General features: G+C 55.8%; 1 protein-coding gene across 1 annotated transcript in view; it reads left to right on the top strand.

Annotated features, from left to right (window-relative positions):
• The first annotated feature begins 448 nt into the window (after window positions 1-448).
• TMEM255B (transmembrane protein 255B) overlaps window positions 449-21,587 on the top strand; it is a 39,677-nt gene continuing 18,538 nt past the window's right edge. The window contains exons 1-4 of the mRNA XM_040486994.1: window positions 449-515; window positions 5,210-5,346; window positions 7,655-7,717; window positions 19,961-20,050. Coding sequence (XP_040342928.1) covers window positions 470-515; window positions 5,210-5,346; window positions 7,655-7,717; window positions 19,961-20,050 — 336 coding nt within the window. The 5' untranslated portion in view covers window positions 449-469. The remainder of the gene's footprint in view (window positions 516-5,209; window positions 5,347-7,654; window positions 7,718-19,960; window positions 20,051-21,587) is intronic.

Below are 21,587 nucleotides of genomic sequence, written 5' to 3'. Positions count from 1 at the left end.
ACCTGGAGATTTCACTCACTCTGCAGCAGTGTGATGCAGGCCAAGGTGAATGGGTGGGGGCGTGACAGGAGCCTGCAGCGCCTATGCGTCGTTCATTCATTCATTCATTCATTCCAGAGCTCACCCCTGGGCAAGAGCAGAAGTGGGTCCCTGCTGCCCCCAGGAGCCCTCTTGGGGCAGGTGGGCCAACAGGGGGCTGAGTGTGGCCTCCCTGCATCCCTCCCCTCTGCAGCCTGTGACCTGTGTGCACCGACCAGAAATCCAGGGGGACCAGAAATCCAGTGGGTCTGCCTCAGGCCCTCAGCAACCCCCCCCCCCAACAAGACACACATGCAGGACCAGTGGGAGGAGGGGGGAGGGAGGGAGCGCAGGTGGGAAGGAGGCGGTCTGAGCACAGAGAAGGGGCGGTGCTCCTGGACACTGATCCTCACTGATCCACAGCCAGACAGAGCCAGTGCTCTCCCCCGAGATGCAGCCGCCGGTGCCTGGGCCCCTGGCCCTGCTGGACAACACAGGTGAGGGGGTACCAGCATGCAGGCAGGTCGTGGGCTGGGGTGGGGGTTGGGGGGGTAAAGGCCAGGTCCACAGCTCCTTCCAGCAACCCTGGGGCTTCACCTTTGGGACCTTGTCCTGACAGGGGTTCTCTCCTGGCCAGGCTCTGCCCTTTCTCCCTGCTTGCCTGTCTCAGCTTCTGGGTCTCCCCTGTCTGTTCCCACGTCCGTTACCACAGACAGCAGGCTCCCACTTCCCAGCTGACACCCACACTGCCCTCAGCCTCCCCTGCCCTAGCTCAGCCTGCACACATTTCTAGAACTTGTTTCAACAACCAGTGGCTTCTTCTCATGGTTTGGTGCAGCTCCGTTCCAATCCCCTGCATCCTCTGGCCCACGAGTCCTGAAACCCCGGGTTCTTTGATTGGCCGGACCAAGCCCAGATGCATCTGGACAGGCCCCAGGCCTGGAAGGATGCGGGTGTGTTTTCCTGAGGGGGGAGGGGAAGGTTTGGAAAGAAAAGAAAGGAGGACTCCCTGAGACGCTGGGGGCGTGGGGGACACCAGCCACCTCCTGCTGTTTCCCCCCCATGGGTGATCCCGTCCCCCCCACCCACACACACCCAGTGGCTTCTGCTGCCTCCAGCATCTTTGGAAAGTCTTACTAAAAACCAGATGAGTTAGTGGTGTTTGAGTTTTGAATAATAGCCAAGGAATCTGGCTTCTTGAAAGAACGGCCCTGCACCTCCGTCTGCAAGGCACAGTGCTCTGCGGCAGACTGATTCCCATGCGTTTCGTCCTCCAGACAGGTTTCTCACTAGTGATGGTAATGATGCCTGTTCTTAACTAACCGTCATCATGTATTACACTAGCGGGACGCAATGGTCTAACTAGCCATCATCACATATTACGCTAATGGGACGTGATGGTTTAAAACAGTTTGGACTTAGTTGGTTCTTCTGATGAGAAATCATAAACTAAGAAAGTAATACCAGGAGTTGGTCTCTTACTTAAAAATTCTAAACCTTAGTGTGGCCGGGGTGGCCTCATAGGTATTTCCTAGTTCATGTTTCTGCAGTCAGCGCCCTGGTGTGTGTCAGATGCCAAAGCAGACAGTGGGAAGCTGATGGCTGAGTCACGCCATTCTGCCTGGGTCTAGTTACAGGGGCATCTCTTTGCCTCTGTGACTGGGTGTCCCCACGTGAGGAAGTGAGCACATTCTTCTCCCTGGGACACCAAGGCCCTGCTGGCAGGGAGGCGGTGACGGGGGGGCTTCCAAGCGCTCCCCCCACCCCCGACACCGTCTTGGTGACGGGAACTGCAGCCCATCCAGTCTAGACATGGCCAGACTGCCACGGGAGCCATGGTTGGGGAGAGGGCTGGGGCTGGGGTGCGGGGCAAGGGAGGGCCTACGTGGCTCAGATGCTCTAGGAGGGATGGACACACAGGCAGGGAAAGACGTGAGCACCACGCAGAGATGGCTGGTGGCCTTCCCCTCAAGCTGGTGAGCCGGCTTAGAGCCGGGACTGTGCTACTGTTCCCTCCGCCCTGGCTGATGGATTCACTCTGCTCACCTCAGTGGGGAGTGGGGGGGCTTTCCCCGAGGTCCTCGCGCTGGGGCCGCACGGCCCTTAGGAGGTGGCTAACGCAGGTGTTGCCATCGTCTCCACTTTCCAGATCGGGAAGCTGAGGTTGGTGCCTCCAGATCTGCCTGTCTGAGCCAGGCACAGGCTCCAGCGGCAGACGGGCCAGACAGCCCCCACCCCACGGGCTTCTCCTCTGGGCAGCTCGAGACCACACGGCCGGTCCGGGAGGCTGCCTGGGTGTGGCAGACTGGACAGATGTTTGTCTTGAGGGTGCGCCATTTGTTTTTTTTTTTTTTTTAATTTTTTTTTTCAATGTTTATTTTTGGGACAGAGAGAGACAGAGCATGAACGGGGGAGGGGCAGAGAGAGAGGAAGACACAGAATCGGAAACAGGCTCCAGGCTCCGAGCCATCAGCCCAGAGCCTGACGCGGGGCTCGAACTCCCGGACCGCGAGATCGTGACCTGGCTGAAGTTGGACGCTTAACCGACTGCGCCACCCAGGCGCCCCGCGCCATTTGTAACCACACATACTAACGGCCCTGCTGATGGGTAGGAGGATCCAGGGGTGGTCCACGGGGCACTGGGGGCTTCCGGTAGTGCACAACCCTTTCGTCTCTGAAACCTGATCTAATAATGTGTTGTAGGGTAATTGTAAAGATGTCCTGCCTTCTTCTTGAGTTTATTTCTCATTCCCTTGTTTTTATGCCATCTCCTGTATTTATAAGGTCAGGATTCTGCCTCTCTCGAGTCCAGACACCACAGCTGGCCGGAGCCACGCTTTCTGGCGCCCTGCACGAGTGGGGCCGCTGTCCTCGGCCTCCCGTTAACTGTCCCCGCAATGCCGTGGGGTGACAGCATCTCGAGGGTCTGAGCCTTGGAGGGAAAGTCGGACTCGGGAGACCATGACGGAATGGGCCTCAGGGGGATGACCACCATCCCGAAGGAGACGTGTTTAGCTTTTTGCTCCGCTGTCATCAGCGTGTCCGAGTGTCACTAGTGGATCTGACGATGTTCCTGCAGGCAGATGCCATTGGTGCCACTGAGGGGCTAAGGGACAAGGCCCCGGGGGTTGTTGTGCTGTGGCGGGAACAGGCGCTGAGACATCTGGCTGGTGGTCTTGGGCGTAAGATATGCAATACCTCCAGTTAGGAAAAACGGCACAAGAGAAGCGTGTTGCCTGAGCTTGCACAGTGATTTTGTCTGTGTAGTTCATGTCTGAGCGCATGACCACCTGGTCATTACTTGACTGGCCGTTGAGCATTGCTGGCAGGGCCACAGAATTGTAAATTCAGGCACAAACCTTCCAGAGCACACGCGCAAACTCCCGCGTGCAGCTGGCCCCCCACTGAGCACACACAGTGTTGACAGAAGAACTTCAGTGCAGGCAAAGACCTGTATTCCTTGCATCCTGATTTGGTTCTGAATCACAGGGCTCAAGATGGCTAAGCTTCCAGAAAGCAAAAGCCTGGGGCGCCTGGGTGGCTCAGTGGGCTAAGTGTATGACTCTTGATCTCAGCTCAGGTCACGATCCCAGGATGGTGGGCTCGAGCTCTGCATGGGGCTCTGTGCAGATGGTGAGGAGCCTGCTTGGGATTCTCTCTCTCTCTCTCTCTCTCTCTCTCTCTCTCTCTCCCTCCCCCTCTCTCTCTGTCCCCTCTCCCCCATCTCTCTTTATCTCTAAAAAAAATAAAATTAAAAAAACCATCATAAAACAAAACACAAGCCAACAGCCTGGTTGGGCTCGGAGTGGAGTCTTGCCTTGGCCTCTCCCGGCAAACTGTCTCCGTGGTGTGGCTGCTGCTGGTGGGGCATGGGGCAGGGGGGTGGTTGCTGTAAACGGGGCTTCCCTGCCTCCTCGAGACACACCACAAGGAAGAAAGTTAGGGCAATGAGAAACCCAGAATTCGAGACTTGAGGGAGGGCCAGGCAATGGCAAGTTCTCCTTTCTGGCTGCCTTCTTGAGTTCTGTGCCACCTGGAATTAGGTTTGCCTACAAACCCCGGGACATCCCAGGTAGCAGCCATAGTCCAGGGACTTTATCCTGCTGCTCAAGTTCCAAGGTAATAACCAGGGCCGTCTTCCTGCTCTGCCATTCTGCAAGTGCTGCCTCTGTGTACAAGGTTCCCTCATGGCCCAAAATGGCTGCCTGGGGCTCTGCCTTTCTGCTCATATTCCAGGCAGTGGGAAGGATGACAGGGAGAAAGGCAAGGGACAGGCTCCTTTAAGAGATGTCTGCCGGGCCTATGGGGCATCCTTTGCTTGGACGGATAGACAGACAGACAGATGGACTATTATTTGGCAAGAATGTAACTGTACAGCTGGAGCAGAGGCTGTAGGATGCGCCCTTCACACTTCTGCATCCAATAACAGGCTGTTAGCAAAGGCAAGGGGATGGGTGTCCGGGTGGGCAGTGGCAGCCTCCAATGCGCTCCTGAGTCCTTTCTGCCCCCCCTTATGATGTAGCCATTCACGGGTTTGACACTGAGCAGGGTCCTGGGGGTGGATGGTGGGTGGGGACAGCTTGGGTGGCACTGCACGGAGCAGAGTGGCCTGCTGAGTGCAAGGCCCCCCTACAGTCTGGAGCAGGGCAGGCATGTGGGGTTCGAGGACGGGGGAGGGTCTGCACACAGTGGGCGCTCAGTAAGTGGCCGAGCATGACCTCTGCTGTGTGGGCTGCCAGGATGAAGGCTTCGGAGGGCGCTGGTTTGGAGGTGAGGACTGGTGGCATGGACCCTTGAGCACCTAGCTTGCAGGCACGGTGTCAGGTGGCAGGGAGCAGGGAAATCACACCCCCATCTGCCCGCATGAGGTTCATCGTCTGGGGTTCTGGGACCTGGGCGCTAAATGCTGGAGTGAGGGTCACTGGTTGCAGTGGGGGCTGCAGGGCAGGGGAGGCGGATGTCAAGGAGCGGGGATGAAACATTTCAGGTGGGTTGGCAGGTGACGAGGGAGACCCCGAGTCCCCACCCAGAGAAACAGGGCAACTGGGAAGAGGGGGTGGCACGTGCGGGTGATCTGGGGTCCTCGGAGCCTGTGGCCCGAGAGCAGCATGGTGAGGCAGGTGCTGTTTGCTGGGCTCCGCTCTGAGCCCATCCCCTTGCTAACGGTTCCTGTTTGTCCTCCTTCTAGAAGGGTTTGCCAGAAGAAAGACCTCACTTTGGTTTGTGGGGTCGCTGCTGGTGGCGTCCGTCTGTATCCTGACCATCGGCCTCGCTGCCACCACCAGGACAGAGAACGTGACCGTGGGGGGATACTACCCAGGGGTCATTGTGAGTGTGGCCACCCCTGGGGGTGTGCGGGAGGGCTGCGCCATGTCGGGGCTTGTGGCAGGCAGAGTCTGTCCCCAGAGGCACCCGTGTCCCCTCCCGGGCCCTGTGTGGGTGGTGGTTGCTGTCAACTGGTCTTGATGGGGGCCTGGAGCAGGGGCGGGAGGGGGTGCAGAGACCAGCCCTGACGGCCGGATTCCAGCCCCGAGACAGCGCTCTGACCACAGCTTTAATTGAGTCCTGCAAAGACCCCCCCTGCGGAGGGTAGTGTTCCTCACTCCATCTTGTGGGGGCGGCAGCAGAGGGCGTCACCAACTGCTAACTTCATATTTCGGGCAGGAACGCCACGCAGCAAATTGGGGACAGCCTAATCAGATCTGGCAAGAAGGGCCAACCAGATTCAGAATTATCAGGGAGATTTTTTTGAACTATGAATTCACATCCACTGTTGTTAGCAGTAGAATTTGCTCCAAGGGCATACACTGGACAGGAGTCTGGAAGGGGCCTTTATCAGCTATGAGGCCCTTAAAATGCACCAGAACCCAGAGCTGCTGTGTCAAAAATGCTAAATCAAGGTTTTCTTTTTTAATGAAGATCTTTTAATCACATTACTGTCACTAAAAGTATCAAGATTAGTAATAACATTAGTAACATTTTTAGCAAGGATGGAAAGGTTTTGACATTAAATATTTAAAAATATTTCACATACATTGTTCACTTTATCTCTATTAAAAATGTTTTTTCAAGTTTATTTATTTCTTTTAAGAGAGATAGAGGGAAAGAGAGCTCAGGGGAGGGGCAGAGACAGAGGGAGAGAGAATCTCAAGCAGGCTCCGTGGTGTCAGCACAGAGCCCGACACGGCGCTCGATCCCACGACCCTGGGGTCATGACCTGAGCGGAGATCAAGAGTCGGATGCTTGACCGACTGAGCCACCCAGGCGCTCCCACTTCATCTTTATATTAATATTTTATTTTTATTTTTTGTCTATGTTTTATAAACCTATATTATCTACTTATGTGCTGTTTATGAGTAAACACATAGGGTCTGTGCAGAAAAAGTTTTATCAGTAAAATGTTAAGAGCTGCCAATATGTTGGGGCCCTACTTTTCTGCCGGGTGTTGTGGGGGGACCCCTGGACATGGGGCCAGGGCTGTGAGGACCCACCCCCCCCCCAAAGGTCAAGCCTCTGGCAGAGCCAGGTTCCCGGGCAGTGGCCAGTTCTGAAGGTGAGCTACGGAGACCAGATGAAATCCACCTGAAGACGATGTGGGTAAACGTCCCTTCCTAGGAGACCCCGCGCCCCACGTGGGCATGACAGCAGCAGTTCTCAGGATGAAGCCACGGCTGGAGGCACATCTTGGAAAGAGCATGCCAGTTGGCGAAACTTAACAGAAACACCTTAATACATTATGTTGGCCTGGAATTCTGATGGTTTTGAGCTGTGGAGCTGGACGTGAAGAAAACGTTCACCTTTCCTCCTTGAGAATTCTTCAGTTACAGGTGGAAACTTCCTCTGTGCACATGTGTCCGTCTCCACAGGCACCGTTCACCATTACAGATACAGGCTTCTGTCGCCATAAGGCGGTCAGACTTTCAGGGCATTAAATTTGACACCGTGGACTTGAGCGCCCACAGAGGTGCCTCCCAAACTCAGGGGCAGGCAGGGCCCCTACCCAGCCGCTCACCTCCATTGTCCCTTGTCCGACGTCGCTCAAGCTGAGGGAACCACACTCAGTGGAGGGTCCAGCCTGGCCCTGGGTCCCTGGTTTTGAGGTGAGGAGGCCGGGAGCTGAGGCTGTCTCCAGGATAGGGAGACGCCCCTCAGCATCCTCCTCCTGCTGGAGCCTCCTTCCCTGCTTTTACCTCCTCCCCTCCCATGATTACCTGTCTGCCGGCTCACCTATGGGCGCCTGGTCCCCACACCTTCCCTGAGGAGCCAGCCTCTGGCTTGGACTGCCGCCAGGTCTGGGGGAAAGCAGGTGGGCCCCTCACCCTCTGGGTAACCGTGAGGGGCTGTCCCTCAGGCCGGAGGTGAGGGGCCTGTGCTGCCCTATTCTGTGATCAAGAGTTAAATTGTTTGAACGGGTTGCATTTCAGTGGCTTATATTCCTACCACTGGCTTTGGTGGAGCCCGAGACGCCACCCAGATGGGCATGAGCCTGTGGGCCGCTAGGTGGTGAAGGTGGTTGGGGAGGGGTGACTTTGCCCCTTTGGTAAGATGTTTTCGAGGGGGCGGCCTCCGATTTGCTGATCCCTGTGAGCTCTAAGCCTCCATGTGCTAACCGGGCACCTTCTCCATTTCCCTCTAGCTGGGCTTTGGAGCTTTCTTAGGGATTATCGGCATCAACCTGGTGGAGAACCGGAGGCAGATGGTAAGAATGTACGTTGTTTCTTTCAAACGTGGGCAGTAAGAGTGTGTTATGTTATGGCTACAGCTAGTATTCCTGGGGAAGCCCCCGGCCCCAATCCAGCAACCGAGGATCCGGGCCCAGGTTCCCCAGGCTGTGCACTGTACAACTCTGGCCTCAGGGCTTATGGGCGTCCTTCACAATTAGTCTAAGTGACAGTTGCTTCTAGGGTTGTAGGGTGAAACCTACAACCTCACATGGTGGTCCTGGCAGCTGAAGTTGAAGCACAGAAAGAAGAGTTTGGGGTATGGGGTGGGTTGGGGGTTAGCAAATTAAAGGATGATGTATAGGCTCCCGCAGGCCAAGGAGAGGGGGGAGATGCAAAGGCCAGAGGAGCCAAACTCACTCAGACTTGACAGAGAGGAGGTCCAGACCTTGCCCGGCCCCCACGCTCGTCCCCCACGTCTGGTCCCTGGTGGACCCCTGTCCCCCACATCCTGGAGTAGACTACCGCCAGCCTTGATCGGTTTTGCGAACGCGGTGTTTTTATCAATGATTTCGATTTGGGATCTGTTTGCTTTGGGGACACAGCTCCAAGAGTAAGCAGTTAATTTTGCCAGTTCACTGTGGGCTGGTGTTGAATTCTGACAGCAGTTCAGGGGGGCTTGGGGCCACATGGCCGGTTCCCACTCACCTCTAACGCCTGCCTGCATTGGCTTCATCCTACTTATTCCCAAATCTGCGGTCACCTGCCCTGGGGTCCACTGTGTGAGGGGCTGCAGTACATGACCCCATGTGCCCCCCATTCCCTGGCTGAGAGGGAAGGCCTGTGGCTTGGCTGTGGTGGCCGCTGTCATAACTGCGCGATGAGAAAGTGGCCCCTGGGGCGGAAGGAGCCTGGCCAAGTGAGGGTGGTCCTGGGATGGGGCCGGGGAGGAAGCATGACAAAGAGGTTTGGATTCTGGCAGAAAGAAGTGTTTTACCCTGAGTCTGGGGGAGAGGAAGGGTGGGTTGCCACCCTGGGCTGCTGGCTAAGAAGAGGGGGACAGAGGGACCCCATGCTCCTGCCAGGTCCCCAGGCAGTGCATGACCCCACCGTCCTTGCCTGGCTGGTGCTAGTGTAGGGGGATCTGGGGGGTCAGCCCTCGGGGTCCTTGAAGCCCTGGCCTCTGGGTGGATCTCCTGCAGGAGGGAGGCATCCAGAATCCAGAAGGAGCCCTGGAGGTGGCGCCCTTGAAGATTCTTGCCAAGGTCTTTCTGTGCCCCCGCTGGGGCCATGGTTAGGAGTCTGCAGTGGGAAAAGCGATTTGCTCCCAAGCTTTAACACATTCAAGTGTCGCTGTCCCCAGGAGAGGTCAGGGATTTAGGGCTGCCAGGAGCGGTCAAGCACAAGGCTCCTTCTCTTCAGCAAACGCTGCTTTTGGATAGAGAGGGCCTCCTGGTGGGGGTGGGGAGAAGCTGGAACCCCGCTGTCAGGGATGTTACCAGGTCCCGGGCCTTGGTCCGGTTTCCCTTGAGGCCTCTGGTGTCTCCGGCCCCGCCCCTGCCTCCGTGCCCCCCCCCTCCGGCCCCGCCCCTGCCCGCTGGACCCCTCCCTGTCTGCTCTCCGGCCCCGCCCCTGCCTCTGTGCGCGCCCCCACACCCCCTCTCCGGCCCCGCCCCTGTTTCTGTGCCCCCCCTGAGTCCCCGCCCCTGCCTCTGTGCCCCCCCTGCGGACCCGCCCCTGCCTCTGTGACCCCTCCCTGCCTGATCGCCAGTCCTGCTGAGGTCTCTGTCAGTGCTCCTGCCTGGCTCTGCAGGCTGAGAGCCTCCTGACCTGCTTTTCCACGCAGTTTCCCCAAGGCTCAGAGCCGGCTGTGAAGCCGGAGGCCAGGCGGCTGGCACGTGGGTGGTGAGGACCCAGTTTGGTCCGGGGACGCCTGTTTCTTTACCTTTTAAAAAGAGCTTTATTGAGACATAACTCACCCCTTTAACGTGTAAAATGCAGTGGCTTTAGCATATAACGGGTGTGTGCAACCACCACCACAGCCAGTTTGAGGACATTTCGTCCTTTCAAACAAACCACCCTGCCGGCGCCCGTGTCCAGCCCTGGGCGACCACTAACCTGCTTTCGGTCTGGACTGTGTGTACGGCCTGGCCCACATCTGTCACTCAGCATAGTGCTTTCCAGGTTCTTCCCGGTGGCCGCCTGTGTCAGGACCGCGGTGCTTTATGGCTAAGTCATGTTCCAGCGAATGGATGGGGTACATTCTGTGTCCGTTCGTCAGTGCTGGTCCCTGGGGAGGCCGCCACCTTGGGCTTCGAGGCGAGCGTGAACATGGGGCACGGTGCTAGCAGTGGAGTTGCTGTCGTGGGGCCACCGTCTTACATGCCCGCCAGCGCGTTCGGGGTCTCCAGTGTCCCCAGCCCTTCCCAGCCCTCCTGGTGGGAATGTCGTGGTATCTCACTGTGGTATTTCCTCTGTGACTAGTGACCTTGGGCTTCTTTCCGTGACCTTCTTGGCCTTCTCTACATCTGTTTTTAGACAAACGTCTATTCAGGTCCCTTGCAGATGTTTAAACTGGGTGACTTGTGTTCCTCTCCTTCAGGGGTCAGACCCTTTATGGCCAGAGGCCAGTCCTTTGTCAGGTATGTGATTTGCCAATATTGTCTCCCTTGAGCACAGAAGCTTGTAGTTTCGAGGAAGCCCCAGGTGTGTATTTTCTCTCTTGTCGCCTGTGCTCTTGGTCTAAGTGTCCCACGCCAGTTCCAAGATTGTGAAGATTTACCCCTTGTGTTTTTGAGTTTCGTCACTTACGTTTAAGTCTTTGGTCCATTCTGAGTCAGTGTTTGCATATGTTGTGAGATGGGGTCCACATTCCATCTTTTTGCCGGTGGCTGCTCCGTTGTCCTGGCACCAGTTGCTCCGAATGGTCTTGGTGGCCTTGTCAGCCACAGTGCTTTTCCTCCACGGGCCAGTGTTCGTGTCGATGTGTGCTGTCTCGGTCACTGGTGCTTTGTAGGGGGTTTTGAAACCAGAACTCGAGTCCTCCTACTTTGTTCCTCTTTTCCAGGACTGTTCTGGTTATTCTCTGTCTTTGCAATTTCACACGAGTGTTAGAATCAGCTTGCCAGTTTCTGCGGAGAGGTCAGCTGGATTCTGCTCAACCTGTACATCAGCTTAGGGAGTGTATCTGGCTGAGAGATGTTAAGTATCCTCACCCATGAACTTGCGATGTTTTCCTAGTTTTTTAGATCTTCTTACGTTGTCCTCAACAATGTTTTGTTAAGTGTCTTAAGTTTCGTGCTCCCTTTGTTAAGTTTATTCCTAAGTGTTTTATTCTTTTTGAGGGTATTAGGAATAGATTTTTTCCCGTAACTTCATTTTTGGATTGTCCATTAAATGGGTGTAAAAATACAATAAGTTTTTCTATGCTGATCTTGTATCCTATAGCTCTGTGGAACTCATTCATTTGTTTTAATCGTTTCAAGTGGATCCCTTAGGGCTCTCCATCCGTAAGATCACGTCGCCCGCAGACAGACATAGTTTTGTTTCTTCCTGTCCAGTCTGGATGCTGGAGGTCTGTTTCGGAGGCTTTAGTAAGAGAGCAGTGTGGGGCCCATCTTATCTGCAAGCTTCTGTGTGCCTGGCAAGATGGGGCCCCGGCTTCCCAGACCAGAGCCTGCGGACGGGAGTCATCTGTGACCCTGTGCAGCCCCATTTCCCCTGGTGAGGAGGGGCTCTTCCGGACTAACTTTGTAGGGTGAGCACACCGCACTGTAACGTTTGACTTCACGTTGAAGGAGACTGAGACCTGTGTCCACCACTAGGGTGGTGTGATCTTGGGAAACTTACTTGACCTTTCTGGGCCTCAGTTTCCCCATTTCCAGGGCTGCCAGGAACACCTGTGTGAGGAGGTTCAGTACAGTGTTGGCCCGGAGCAGGTGTCCGGGGGCGGGGGGGGGGGTGGTGCCAATGTCACTCACTGTTCCTGAACCCCCCGGGTGCGGTTGCTTCGAAAGGAGTCTGTAAATAGCAAGCTGAGAAAATGTCAGAGAAAGAGAGAATGCATTTCAAGTGCATCCACATATGTAAGAATGCTTTCTTCTTTCTTGATTTCTTTTTGTTTTTTTTACGATAAGAAATTTAGGGGCACCTGGGCGGCTCAGTCAGTTTAGCATCTGACCCCTTGATTTCAGCTCAGGTCATGATCTCACGGTTCGTGTGTTCAAGACCCATATCAGGCTGTGTGCTGACAGCTCAAAGCCTGGAGCCTGCTTCCAATTCTGTGTCTCCCTTTCTCTCTGCCCCTCCCCTGCTGGCACTCTCTCTCTTTCTCAGTAATAAATAAACATTAAAAAAAATTAAACATATACAAAAGTAGGCCCTAGAGCCCAATGAATCTCATGGCCAGTTATCTCTCACCCATTTCTTCCCTTCCTGTATTATTTTGGAACAATTACCAGATAGCGCCATTTCATCTGTAAATGGTTTGTTCAACTTGAGGGGTGGGATCCAATCGTTACAGTGGCTGCACCATTACCTCCACCCATCACCACGTTGGCTTCCTGTGATGTCCAAAAAATGCCCCAGAGTGAGTCAGCTTTTCCTATTTTCCCACTGATGGTGAGTTGCTGGCTTCTCCTCACCCAGACAGATGCACAGATCATCAAGTTCAATATCAGCCCAGCCATCCACACAGCCCCAGAGGCAGGGGGCGGGGGGGCTGAGAGCGGTGTGCAAACTGTCCACCTGCCTCCATGTGTGTGCACACGGACACACAGACGCACACAGAGACAGAAGGACACACAGAGACACACACACAGACACAAATATAGACACACATAGACATGCAGATACACAGACACACATGCAGACACATATACAGACATACAGGCACACACACACAGACACACACAGACACACACAGAGACACACATATAGACACACACAGACACACAGACAGACACATACAGACATGCAGACACACAGACAGAGATGAGACCCTGCAACACTGGAACGTGGTGTAAAAACGTCAGCTGAACTAATGGAACTACCAGGAACCCGCAGGTGCCTGGTCCATAGGGAGCCTGTCGTCCTGTGCTGGGGTCCTGTGATGGGGTCCCGGCTGGGTCCTCCCTCCTCTCCTGCTTTGCTTCTGCTGCGGGTCTGGACATTGGGGGCCCTGACGGGGTGTGTCCAGCCTCTCACCTTGTCACACAGAAGCTGAGGTGGCCTGTGCCCCCCAGACCAGCCTGGGAGGGGCGGGGGAGGAGGGACCCTAGGCCTCCAGGCACGGTACTCCGAAGTCCTGGACTGGGGACCCGGAGGTCATCGGGAGGAAACCTGCCGACGTCCACAGCAAACGCCTGAGAAGCGGGTGGAGGGTGCGGGGCCTGCTGGACCCCACGTCCCCTCTGCAGGTCTCACTAGTGACTGGTGTCCTGGAGGCTGCCTGACCTTGGATGCCCTCGCTCCGCCACAGGAACCTGGACACAGACATAGGGAGCCACGTGCGGGGCATTTGAGGGTGAGCCCTCTTTGCAGCGTCTTACAGGCTGCCGGCAACACTTTGGGGACAGGAGTTCATGGCTTCTTCACCCTTCTCCTCTCAAGCTTCTGGGGCCATGCCTGCGGGGTCTGAAGGACTAGGGGCTCTGGGTGACACCCTCCCCCAGGATGAAGACACCGTGGCCTACACCCTCCAGAAGTCTGGTTGATTTCGGGAGAAAGGTGGTGGAAGAGGTGAGTGAAGCAGCCACGGGAATGACCACTGTCCCTGCCATCTGGCTGACTGTGGCTTTGGAATAGGAAAACCGTTCTGGGTTTTAAGCACCCAAGGTTGGAGGCCCACAAGAGTTAGTAGCTGCCACGCAGGAAGCGGACTCAGCAGCTCCAGTCACATAAAAACTGTGGTTGGCGGGTGGCCCTGTCCTCTTATCGCTCCACCAGGGCCACCAGCCACACCCTGCCCTGTCGCTTGCTGACACGGGGGAGCCGTGAGGGCTGTCTGGCCGCTGAGGCCGGCCTCCGTCCATGGCCTTGTGACTGGTACGAACCCTCCTGTTCCTTTCTGCCCAGGAATCCGGGCAGCGGGGGCTGGGGCAGTCCCCAGGCTAGCAGGCTGGGTGTGAGGCACGGCATGGTTCGCGGCACTACCCGGAGCCGTCACACTGGGGCCGCGTGCGCCGCGTGCCGGGACAGGGTGTGCTGCTCTGAAGGGAGTGGTCCTGCAGCCCGACTCCTGGTGGCGTGGAGAGCCAGCGAGCGTGTGAAAGCACTGTGCCCTGCCCTCATCCTCTGTGACTTTCGCTCACTGGTCCTGGGAGCCGACAGCTAGTGACCACTGATTACACAGGGAGGATTCTCACAGGACCAGGTGCTCCTGGGTCTCAGTTTCCACAGATTTCGGTGCTCATGCAGGGGCTCCGTCTGAAACCACTGCCTAGAACTTATGTTTCAGTTGCCACGAGTCCACACAACGTCTGCTTGGAATATCTGAGCTGCTTTCGGGACAGGCCCCAGTGTCTCTGTGTTTAGATAGGGCCCTGGGGCCTTTCTGATGGGATGCCACACCCTGGGCTGTCTAAGCTGCGCTTCCCAGAGAATGACATTCTCCTGCAGCACCTTCAGCATGTGCTAGAGACGCTGGTGCACACTGGCCTGTGTCCTGGGAAAATGAAGTTACTGATTCTGCGTCAAAGTAATCTGACTGCCCCCAGCATGACCGCCCGGGACCGTCGCTATTGCTTCTGGGGCACCGCCTCTCCCGAGCTTCCCATGCCCTGTGTGTGTGTTGCTATGTGTCCATTTCTCCCCCAGAAACATTCAGCGCACACGTCCTGTGCACGGTGCTGCTAGGCACGCGGTGGGGAGCCCTGATCTCCTGCCGCGGATGCACAGAGAGCACTGCCCAGGGTGCATGGGAGGAGCCATGGGGAGGATGGAGAGTGGCAGTCAGGCAGGGAGGCCCGGAAGGATATGTCCCGAGGCTGGGATGGGGAGGTTGGGGCGCTTGTGGGTGAGGGCCGGAATGCCAGCTCGCCAAGCAGACATGCCCCCTGTGGCGGCTGTGACCCCTGGGGCTCTCCCTGCAGCTGCAGGACAGGGAGTCCCCTTGATCTCACCTCTGCCCCAGGTCCTGCACCCGCCCGCCTCTCTCCCTGCACACCACCAAGGAGGCTATCTGGTCCTTTGTTGGAGGCTTTTGGTTACTGATTCAGTCTTATTTGTATGGGTCTGTGGAAAATTTCTATTTCTTCTGGAGTCAGTTTTGGTACTTTGTGTGCTTCTTACAATTTGTTCATCTAGATGATCAACTTTGTTGGTGCACAAAAGCTCACAGTATCTTCTTATAATCCTTTAATTTCTGTAAAGTTGGTAATACTGTTCCCAAGCTTATTTCTGATTTTAGTCACTTGCTTTTTCCTCTTGTTTTCTTAGTTTAGCTAAAGATTTGTCAACTTTATTGATGTTTTCAAAGAACATTGATTGTCTTTCTTTTCCCCCTGCGTCTTTTTTCTCTGTGTTAACCTTTATAATTTCCTTTCTTTTGCTGGCTTCAGGCTTCGTTTGCTCTCCTTTTTCTAGTTCTTTAGGGCGGGAGGCAGCTGATCTGAGAGCTGTCTTCTTTTTCAGTGTGTGTGTTTACCACTGTGAGTTCCCGGAGAGCCTCAACCGCACCGGAGTGGGGCCCCGGTGTGCTTTCATTTCATCCTGTTCACCCCAAACTGGTGTGCAGTCCCCCTGGTGACTTCTTCTTTGACCCATCGGTTGTTTAAGGGTATGATGTTTGGTTTCCACATATTTGGACTTTCCATCCATGATTAATTTCTACCGCATCCACGTGGTTGGGGGAGGAAGGTATGGACAGCAGGAGTATGGATGGAAGACACATGAAGTCCAGCCTGGGGTCATGGGGGAGGCAGGGTGGTCTGCGTGGTGACGTGCACTGGAGCCTGCGGTGTCCCCAGCAGGAGGACCCCAGTCAGGACTGGAGGCAGACAGTACGAAGGGGCTGAGGGACACCTGGACGATGGATGTGGGAACAAAGAATACCTGGGGATGAGGAACACTTGGGGACAAGGGACACAGGGAGGATGGACGTGGGGACAAGGGACCCGTGGTGAGGGATAGCCTAAGAGTCCTGACTCCCCGCTTGGGGTGTTGGGACTGCCTCAGGGCTCCCTGGTGAAGGCCTGGTGACATTCTCCTTGGCAGATGGTGTCCCTGCCAGCCGCATCCATGTGACGCTCCTGGGCGTCAGACTGTGCCCCTCCACCTGCACTGGGGGCCATCTTCCACCTGGCCCTTGTCATTAATGCCCCCTCTGCCAGCACAGACGTCTCTCCCAGACCGTGGGCCCAATGGCTCTGCCTCTCCCATGTCCCCTGGATGCCACCATCAGACCAGCCCCTTGCCCTGCACCAGGCCCCACCCTGGTCATCACCTGCCTGGGTCGCTGTCACCAGGAGCTAACTGTCCCCTTTCTACCTGCCCCAGTTCAGCCCCCACAGCCAGAGGGCTCTCATGCCCCAGGGTAGGCCTTCTCAGATCCTCCGGGTGAGACCCCGACCCCTTGCTCCCTTGGCAGCCCTGACTCACTGGGTCTGTCTTATCCTTGGATGAGAGGCCTGCCCACCTGGTGACAACCTTCCTACCTGGTGACAAGCTCACACCCACTGTTTTCCCGATTTCCATGTTATCAACATGACCTTATCTACTGGTATTTCGTTTTTAATCTGCCTTCCCTGTTGCGACGTAAACTCAGAGCCCCGTGGAGATGTGAAGGTGACCTTCCCCCTTCCCAGGAGAAGGGCCCTGCAGGGCAGTGAGACCTGTTCCCTTCTGTCCCTGAGGGAGTAACAGCTTCCATGCAAAGTCTGTCTGTGTGGTGGCCTCACACAGTGTGGAGAGTGATGTGGCTTGTGTCCCCCCAAGGCGTGATGAGTTCTGCCTCCCTGTCCTTACTGGCACCTGACAGACCAGAGACCCACAGGGCATCCCTAAGAGAGCTCTTCCGTCACTGTTCTGGAACACTTCCTACTTCCAGCCCGAACGTTGGAGGAGAGAACGTCCAACATCTTTCCCACCGTGATCTCCTGGACCTGGGGGCTGACGCACTAGAGGATCTCAGGCAGTGCCACCCCCTGATCTCGCTGCACTTTATCCTGTGTGTGGTCACGCTAGCACTTGACTTACCGAGTGTGTGTGATCATGCTGGCACTGAATTTTAACTTTCAGGAGCAGTGGGCAGAAAGACAAGGTCAGTTGAAAGGTGATGAGGATATTCAAATGGTGGGGACAGCTTGTACAAGACCAAACCATGTTTTGTAAGTCTAGATGATTGAGGGCAGTCAGGCAATGTCAGAAACACATCCTGTGCTTCTGCAAAGTTCTGGGTGAAATCAGGTGGGGTGTCAGGGAGGCCTCTCAGCTGTCCAGGACTCTGGCCAGGCCGCTGCTGGCTCAGAGCTGGTCGCATGGCCAGGAGGGGGAGTGTGATGTTCTCTGAAGGGCCATCAAGTTGGTGCATGGCAAGCTTGCTGGGACAGCAGTCCCCACAATGCTTTGCTTGCACATGCACAGTGAGAGAAGTAGCAGGGCCACTTCTGGAAGCTTCTCAGACAATGGGCAAGTGCTTGGTGGATGCCCTGGGCCAGCACCAGAGCTGGAGTGTGGGTGCACAGGGCAGGCAGACACCCACTCCTGACCACACACCCTGCCGGGCTCTAGGAGAGTCCTCTGTGGGGACAGCCAAGGCTGCCTGGGACCCCAGAGTGCCATGGGCCAGCAGAGCTCGGTGTCCAGGACAAAGCAGGAGCCTGGGAGGCATTTGCTGGCGGAGCGGCTCTCCCTGCTTTTGGACTTGTCAGAATCTGACCCCTTCCTGAGTTCACTGGCCACTCAGGAGGTCTGGCAGGCAGGTAGGAGGCTGCATCCTGGGATTGCAGCGTGGCTAGCCCTCCCTGCAGCTGACAGTAATGTCACAGATGTCAGGACCGGGAGGACATGTGCTAAGTGACTCTGGGTTCTAAGGTGATCCTGTTCATCTTTGAGTCTGTTTTCCATTGGCCCCCTGGCCGGGGATTCTGCGCAAGGAGAACTGGAGGCAGCAAGTGGCAGGGATGGACTCCCGGCTGATGCAGCCTTGGGGTTCAGGCCTTTAGGAGGGACCCAAGCTGGGCAAGGGCCAGGACGTCCCTCTGGGGACGGCAGGACTGTCAAAGCTTGAAGACTCAGCAGCCAAATTAGGTGAAAGCTTTTCATTTTTTTTGGAAAGTGAGGTGCTGGGAAATTTGAAAGCTGCCATCTGAATCGTTTATATATGTTTTAATGCATTTTTCCACAACAGCAGTACAAATGCAGGAGAGTTCTGTCAGTACAGTTTCTGCAAATGATGTTCACATGACTTTACACACCCATCCTTTTACTTGTGTGCAGTGGTTTCCCCAAGGAAGCGACCAGTGTCTTCTCCTTCCCCAGCAGAATGAAGGAAGTGCTTTTTTCTTTGGCTACCTTTGCGGTGGGCGTGGCAGGTGGGCAGCCCCTGCCTGGTCTCACACCCTCCCCCCGCCCCCCCCGAACTTGGCTTGTTTTTCCAGGGCCTTCCAGTGTCCTCAGGGTAAGGCGAGTCCTCCCTGTCTATGCCCCAGGGTGCTGGGTTGATGCCTGGTACTATGGAGGGGGGGTGGTTAGTTCTCAGTGCGGGGGAGGCACCGTGGTCTGGTTGTTGCTGAGTCAACGGCTGAGCTGTTGTGCAGAACAGTGGTGTTAACACTGCAGCTTCTGTGGGGTAATAGTTCTTCGTTGTGCAGATGAACAGGCAGGGCTTTCTGCACACCTCCCCTCGGGGCCTCAAATTCTCTGTCAGTTCATCACAAAATGTCACAAGTGTCAGACTGTGAGGAACAGCCAAGGACCTCTGTTGGTTTTGTCACGTCTACCGGCCACACCAGAGAGGCAGGCTGCGAGGACGCACGGCAAGAATGAGTCGGAGCCAACACCTCTGAGTCCAGGTGGGGAAATTGAGGACCAGACAGTCACCAGTTCAGAGACCCCCAAAGGACTTGGGCACAGCCCCAATTTGCAACATCAGGGGACCGTTTCCACCGAGCTCTGGTAGGGCTGGCGGCTGAGAGCGGGCCCAATTCCCTGCGCCTTGGAACAGCAGCTGTGGGGGGTGGGGCCCGGCACCCCGCCACACTGTCTCCTGGAGTGTCAAGCCAGCTCCCTGCGCCTTGTTGAACAAAATAACTCAGGTTAACAAGGACAGAGGGGGAGCTGGTTGCGTGGAGCCGTGGCCAGTGAGCCCGACTGCACTGCCCAGAAGCAGCTCAGATGCGTGGGAGGAAGCACCCTGAGTGACTTGGGGGACAGTCTGGGGCCTGTTTCCAAGGCTGGAGACCCAGAGGACTGCTCACAAACACTGGGCACTGCTTACAGTTTGCCGGTCACAAGGGGTGGGTGGTTCCAAGTTGCTTTATGCAGAGTCCTGGACCCAGGAAATAAATACGCTGCCGTGGGTCATGTGGGCGGGGTTGGGTTCTTGCTGCTGGAAAGGAGTTGCAGGTGACAAGGCTGTTGCAGTGGTTTGGACGGTGACAATACTTGGGGAATCTCAGGGGAACGACATGTGGGAATTCTTTGTACTATGTTTGCTACCTGTTATGGGAAGTTTAAAATTATTTCACAAAGATAGTTTAAAATATGTAGAGAAAGTGGCCGACAATGGGAAGAAAGGTTTCTTCAGCTAAGAGAGACGTGGCTGGAAACAGCAGCGAGCCTGCGGTAGCCAGCAGATGGCTGACACTTAGAAAATGAAAAGGAGGCGTCGCTTGGGTATAAGGAGGTGCTAGGCCTTTGGAGTGAAAACTGGCAAAGCCTCGTTATGGACGAGGTGGCGTTTCTCAGACCATAAGGCACACAGACCTGAACGTGTCCTGTCTGAACGTGAGGGGTCTGCCCTGCAGAGACGCCCACCCAGAAACCCAGATTCAACACGGATCCTATTTAGGGTCGTTGTGGCAGAAATTGTAATAGCAAAAAGCTGCAGACGGTCTGATAATCTGATTATTCATGAGGGGGTATGCGGAGGACCCGGGGGCCCGTCTCCCACTACAGCGTGGAAGAACCAGCAAGAATGCAGCCCGCGGGCCGGGCTGAGTCTTGGGGCGGTGGGAGCAGCGGTGGGCCCAGGGCGGCGGGGTGAGACTTGGGCAGCTGGCATCTGGAGGACTGTATCGGGAGTGTGTAATGCCCACTCGCTTCTCTGCCCTCTGTCCCAGCTGGTCGCGGCCATCGTGTTCATCAGCTTCGGCGTGGTGGCGGCCTTCTGTTGCGCCATCGTGGACGGCGTGTTTGCTGCTCGGCACATAGTGAGTGTCCCTTCCTCCATTTTGTTCTCCGTCACTATCGGGGTTTGGAAATATCTACAGAAGCAAAATTTCATGTTGCAGAACTCAGCTCACTGACCTTCTGGGTCCTCCCTCCCTGGGTCTGCCAACCGCTCTCTCTGCCTTGCTGGCTTTTCCTCATTCTCTGCAAAACTGACCCAGCACATGCACACACACACATGGACAAACACACACGTGTGCGCATGCACACTCATGTACATGCATACACACTGATGGTCACACACATGCACACACATGCACATGGACACTCGCACACACATGCACACACTCATGGACACACACATGTGCATGCACACTCACACACTGATGGTCACACGCATGCACTCACATATGTACACATGCACACGGATGCATGCACACTCGTGGGCACACGTGCACACACTCAGGTGCGTGCACATACTCATAGGTACACACACAGTGCCCTCACACACTCATGTGCAGTAGTTCAAGTATGTGTCTTGAGGGGTGATGTTGGCACTTTCTCACTGGCACTGTAGCTGTGAGACGCTTATGCTTGTTTCATCTCCGTGTGGACGCCTGAGTGGGCGAGTCCTTCATAGGGGCTGAGGGCCCAAGTGTGAGAGTCCTTGGCAGTGGCTGAGGACAGGGCCACACCAGGTGCACGCCCTGGGACCTGGGAAGTCCAGCTTGTTCTACTTGGAGCAAGCAGGTTCCGAGTGAGGGAGAGAGCCAGGCCACGGAACGAGGAGCATAGAAATAAATACTCGAGTATGCTGAAGTCAGTCAAGGCGGCCAAGGCAAATGTGGAATCCGTTGTCCAATTACGTAGGACATTTTCCTAACCAGTTTGTATGTTTAGAAAAGCTTTGTTATAATGTCAGGAAATGGCTCTTGTTTCAAACTGGGCAGGTGGAAGAGAGATTTTTCCGCCAACCTGGGGGCCCAGCAGAGACAGCGTTATACCCTCAGCCGAAGCCTGACCTGCATTTCTTTCTGAACACCTGTCACGGGCAGCTGCCTTTGACCTTGGACTCTGGACTCAGGAGGTGGTGGGTTGGTGCTGCATTGACCTCTGCGGGGCAAGCTGTCCACCTTCCTGGCACCCTGTCCTGCTAAAGGACTCTGAACAGCTGGTTGTTCCCCCAGAACCCCTGACACATTTACGGCCTGAGGGCGATGGGCTGGGAGCAGACACACTTCACGATCCTTCTGCCTGGCTGCCTTGGGCTCGCCCTAACCCCCCACTCGGTGAGCCCCATTACGGTGCTGTCACCGAGTGCCGTGTCCCCATAAATTCTCATGTCGAGACCTGGCTTCCAGGGGGATGGTGTTCGGGGTGCAGCTTTGAGAGGTCACGAGGTGGAGCGTTTGTACAGGGGCCTGTAATGCTCCCTGGCCCCTCCTCCTCATGGGTGAGCACACGCTGTCCCTGAACCCAGAGGGGGCCCCCCCACACACTGGATCTGGCAGCCCCTCCTGACCGTGGACTTCCAGCCGCTGTGCTGTGAGAAGCAAATTGTTTATTGTTTACCCCCTC

Source organism: Herpailurus yagouaroundi, unplaced genomic scaffold (assembly GCF_014898765.1).
Source record: "Herpailurus yagouaroundi ecotype Mexico unplaced genomic scaffold, PumYag 164, whole genome shotgun sequence".
NCBI classification, from domain to species: Eukaryota; Metazoa; Chordata; class Mammalia; order Carnivora; family Felidae; genus Herpailurus; species Herpailurus yagouaroundi.
This window is presented reverse-complemented; position numbering and strand designations above follow the sequence as displayed.